The 5,000-nt window shown below is 39.9% G+C and overlaps 1 protein-coding gene across 4 annotated transcripts in view; it reads left to right on the top strand.

Annotated features, from left to right (window-relative positions):
• The window catches only part of LOC125047863 (transmembrane protein 68-like), a 14,737-nt gene that overhangs the window by 7,655 nt on the left and 2,082 nt on the right, over positions 1–5,000 (top strand). For all 4 annotated transcript variants that reach the window (XM_047646390.1, XM_047646387.1, XM_047646389.1 and 1 more), the window contains 3 exons: positions 726–893; positions 3,310–3,503; positions 3,775–3,909. In XM_047646390.1, the coding sequence (XP_047502346.1) occupies positions 726–893; positions 3,310–3,503; positions 3,775–3,909 (497 nt within the window). The remainder of the gene's footprint in view (positions 1–725; positions 894–3,309; positions 3,504–3,774; positions 3,910–5,000) is intronic.

Below are 5,000 nucleotides of genomic sequence, written 5' to 3'. Positions count from 1 at the left end.
GGAGGGAGGGAAGTTTGAGTAAGTGAATGGGGAGAGTGAGTGAGGGTGGGAGGGAAAGAGTCATATGGAGATCTATTGAGAGAGGAAGATATATAAAGAATGGGAGAGATAGGGAAATGGAAGTGATGATGATGTGCACAAGAGGAGGACTCTGAGACTGTAGAAAAGGAAAAAGAGAAAGATAGATATGTACTTCATCATTTAATGAATTTTTCTTGTTCATGATTAGCTCCTAGATGCGGAGCTATGCAGAATGTAAGGTCCCGAGGACTTTTGGAAGACAAAAGCTGAAGCATGGCTATGGATGTTTTAATGTTTTACTGCATGGTTACACAAAAAGCATGCCAAACCAAAGACAATGATGTATGAGTAGATCTTGTACAGCTGGCAACATGGAGAGGCTGACACAGACAGGAGATGGGGTAGTGGGGGGGTAGTGGGGGGGTAGTGGGGGGGAAGAGGCAGACAGGTTTGTGGGGTAAGGACACATTGAATAAAACCCGGTGTCTGAGCAACATGTGCAAGAGATTAAATGAAATGAGATAAAGATGTTATCTAAATGTTAATTAGACCTCTTGAGTTATATGGTGATTAATTTTCATTTAAAAACCTTTATCAAGAGAAAGAGGGAAAAAAAGTGACATACAGATCAAGAGGGAATAGGATTTTCTTTCCCATTTAGCCATCCATAAACGTCTCTCCCTCTCACATATGTACAATTCCAGGGTATGAAGTTCGTGGCCTTGAGAACCTCCCAGACGAGGGCCCATGCCTGATTATCTACTACCATGGTGCTATACCCATAGACATCTATTACCTTGTAGCCCGAACCATCCTCACCAAAGGCAGGCTGATCCACTGCGTCGGAGACCGTTTCTTGGAGAAAGTTCCTGGTAAGCATTCTGACTGTTTTTATGACTGTTCCTTTACGACATGACATTAGTAGACAAGATAGAGAGATAGGACTGGAGTGACCTTGACTTCATTGTGATAAGAATATGACTGATAAAGAAAAGCCTGTCTGATAAAGGGTCAGCTGTTGTTGAAAACATGTATTTTCATGCATCATAATCATCCATAATTTTTGTGGAGTTACTTAGTGTGAGAATTGGAATTGATGGGAACATTGTTGACACATCTTTTTTGTAAAAAAATTATTTCCTTATTTTGTCTTTTAAGTGAATGTATTAGATGCTCCAGAACATAGGAGAGGTACATGTAAATAGAGTAATTAACCCAATGGTAAAGTGACATGTTTACACATCAGTTGTTTTACAAGCTCTTTGAGACATCAAGAAGTAAACTGCTTGGTCTACTTGAATTTACCTTATTGTTATCATTATTATTGTTATTTTAATGTCATTAACAATGAAAGTGAAAAGGAATAGGATAAATAGGTGTGATTAGAGGCCTAATTATTGGCTCCTTGGTAACTAAAGGCATCTGGAACCATTTGTTTACAAACAAAATTGATAAAACAAAACCACAGGGGACAGTAAACATATACATGCACTTCTGGTATCAATGGATTAACTGTGTGTGTGTGTGTGTGTGTGTGTGTGTGTGTGTGTGTGTGTGTGTGTGTGTGTGTGTTTGTGTGTGTTTGTGTGTGTGTGTGTGTGTGTGTTTGTGTGTGTGTGTGTGTGTTTGTGTGTGTGTGTGTGTGTTTGTGTGTGTGTGTGTGTGTGTGTTTGTGTGTGTGTGTGTGTGTTTGTGTGTGTGTGTGTGTGTTTGTTTGTGTGTGTGTGTGTGTGTGTGTGTGTGTGTGTGTGTGTGTGTGTGTGTGTGTGTGTGTGTGTGTGTGTGTGTGTGTGTGTGTGTGTGTGTGTGTGTGTGCGTGCGTGCGTGCGTGTGTATCTGTGTGTGTGTCTGTCTGTCTGTCTGTCTGTCTGTCTGTCTGTCTGTCTGTGTTTGTCTATCAGTCTATGTATATTTAGATGAACGTTGTGAATGGTAGGTTGATTTATTTGCCAACATCAGTTTGGAGTGATGCTGCTGACCTTTACTCTTATATGGCTATGAATTTGACATTTAATAAAAGAATTATATGACAAGATGTTCTTTCTGTGTATGTGTGTGTGTGTGTCTGTGTGCATTCATGCACGTGTGTGTGTGTGGGTGAGTTTGTGCGTATGTGTGTGCATTCATGCACGTGTGTGTGTGGGTGAGTTTGTGCGTATGTGTGTGTGTGTGTGTGTGCATTCATGCACGTGTGTGTGTAGGTGTGTGCATTTGTTCATGTGTGCGTGTGTGTTCATGCGTGTGTGTGTGTTCATGCGTGTGTGTGTGTTCATGCGTGTGTGTGTGTTCATGCGTGTGTGTGTGTTCATGCGTGTGTGTGTGTGTGTGTGTGTGTGTGTGTGTGTGTGTGTGTGTGTGTGTGTGTGTGTGTGTGTGTGTGTGTGTGTGTGTGTGTGTGTGTGTGTGTGTGTGTGTGTGTGTGTGCGCGCATTTGTGCGTGTGTGCATTTGTGTGTGCATTTGCGTGTGTGTGTTTGCATTTGTGCGTGCGTGCGTGCGTGTGTGAGTGAATGTGTGAGTGTGCGAGTGTGCGAGTGTGCGAGTGTGCGAGTGTGCGAGTGTGCGAGTGTGTGTGTGTGTGTGTGTGTGTGTGTGTGTGTGTGTGTGTGTGTGTGTGTGTGTGTGTGTGTGTGTGTGTGTGTGTGTGTGTGTGTGTGTGTGTGTGTGTGTGTGTGTGTGTGTGTGTGTGTGTGTGTGTGTGTGTGTGTGTGTGTGTGCATGTGTGTGCGCATGAGCGTTCGTGCATGTGTGTGCGTACATTCATGTGTGTGTTTGTGTTTGAGCACGTTCATGTTAAAGATATGATATTAAGTCAATAGAAAGATCATGATCATGCATGAAAGAGAGATTTGTTTTATGTACACCTTATTATCTTCTTTTTGTTTTCAAACCCGTGAGACTACAATGATTATTTTTTTATTATTATTATTATTATTATTATTATTTTATTATTTATTATTTATTTATTTTTATCCACAGATTAGAAAATCATATTCAAAACATTTTTGATTTCATATCTCATCAGCCCAATAAGACTGTGGCACTTTGCAGGGTTTCATGATTCTATATAATTAATATTGATTTTTTCTGTGTTTCTGTTTGGCAAATCAGTAACCCTATAAGACTTTGGTTAATTACATCAGATTATTCCTTTGGTTTTTGCAGGTTGGAAAGTCAGATGTGAAGCTTTTCGTATAATCTATATTATTAATTTTTTTTTTTATCTGTTGTTTTACTGGGCAGCAAGGCTATAAAACTAAATAACTCTGTGTTCCCTCTGGTTCCACAGGCTGGAAAGTTATACTCGAAGCATTCCACATCACTCCGGGGACCATAACGTCGTGTGTACAAACGCTCTCCGAAAATAACATCCTGTCCATATCCCCTGGAGGAGTGCGCGAAGCCCAGTTCTCGGACCACAATTACCAGCTCATGTGGGGGAACCGCACGGGATTTGCGAAGGTGGCGATAGAAGCAAATGCGGTGAGTAATTGTAGGAAAGAACTTTGCATGAAGAATTGCACTGAATATATGTATGTAAATTATTTTGTTGTTTTTTTTATCCAGTACCGGTGTGATTAAGGTGTGCTCATTGATGATTTGCAGTTGGAGATGACTGTATGGTAGTACAGGGAGCTGCATCTAATTTTTATCCTTATAATTATATGGACGGCATGTGTGTGTGCTACATGTTTCGGTTGATAAGATGTCCCTTTTGCAAATTTATTGATTTCTTATTCAATTTACCCCACAGCCAGTTGTCCCCTTGTTCACGGAGAACCTGAGAGAAGCATTCCGCACAGTTTCATGGCCGCAGCGTTTCTGGATTGCGCTCTATGAAAAGCTGAGATTCCCCATAGCACCCATTTATGGGGGATTTCCAGTCAAGGTAATATTTAAAAGATTATCTATGCAAAACTTTGGCTTTCTGAAGTCATTGGATGTTTTATTTTAGGGTAATGAAGGTGCAATAATTGCAGTGTCCTTAGGGTTCAGAAGAAATTGAGTATGTAGACTTGCTTGTTGCGAATTTTACTTCACTTTGCTTCACTAGAGATACAGTAATAGGAGTTCTGCAGTATTTTTTTTATTTAGAAAGAAAAGTGTATCTTGTTTTGATTATTTCTTTTGTGTGTTACTGTGAATGACAGTATTTTACCATATTGCTAAATGTGTGTTTACCTCACTTGGCATATTAACCCAATTGCCCTGTATGGCAAGAATACATGCCATGCCTAATGTAAAACAAATTTATTTATTGTAATTACACATAGATGGCTCTACAAGTGCTTAGTCACCAAGGAGTCAGTTATTAGTCTTACCTATCTCACCTTTTTACCCTTTTCCCAAATTTTTGAAAAGGGTCTTTTGCATTATTTCATTGTCTTAAATGTTATTGAGATTTTAATAACAATTTAATAATCATATCATTAATGACAATAATAATGGTATGGATGTCAACTGTATTAAAAAGAGAAATGCATTTTCCCGCCAATTCAGGGAATGGGGAAATCAGGATGAGCCAGCAGGGCTACTGATAGACTCCTTGCCGGCTGAACACACTTGGGGCCATCTGAATGTATCAACATTCACCAAAAACAACAGGCAATAGAACATAAATGGGTTAATAAAATTGGTGCTGTATGCAGGCCATCCTTCCCCATAGACCACCTGACCCTTTGAATTGACCTGATCTTCCTCTGTTTCCACTTACCTGTCCCTCCCTGCCCTTGTACTATGTTGGTACTCCTTCCCTCTTCTCTTGTGCACTCTCCTTTCATCCACCTCTGTAGAAGAAAATATGAGTGAGAATGAATGACTTCATAGGAGAAGAAATGGATTTGACATGTTTTGAATATATCCTGATCAGAAATACGTGGCATACATTTATATCTGATGAGGATGTAATCAAAATTCATCAGATACATCTCTTGTGTTGTGGTTATAAATACATTCTCAACCATTCTCTGTTCGACGTTT

Source organism: Penaeus chinensis, chromosome 42 (assembly GCF_019202785.1).
Source record: "Penaeus chinensis breed Huanghai No. 1 chromosome 42, ASM1920278v2, whole genome shotgun sequence".
Lineage (NCBI taxonomy): Eukaryota > Metazoa > Arthropoda > Malacostraca > Decapoda > Penaeidae > Penaeus > Penaeus chinensis.
The sequence above is the reverse complement of the archived record's forward strand: the minus strand, read 5'-3'. Positions and strand labels throughout refer to the sequence as shown.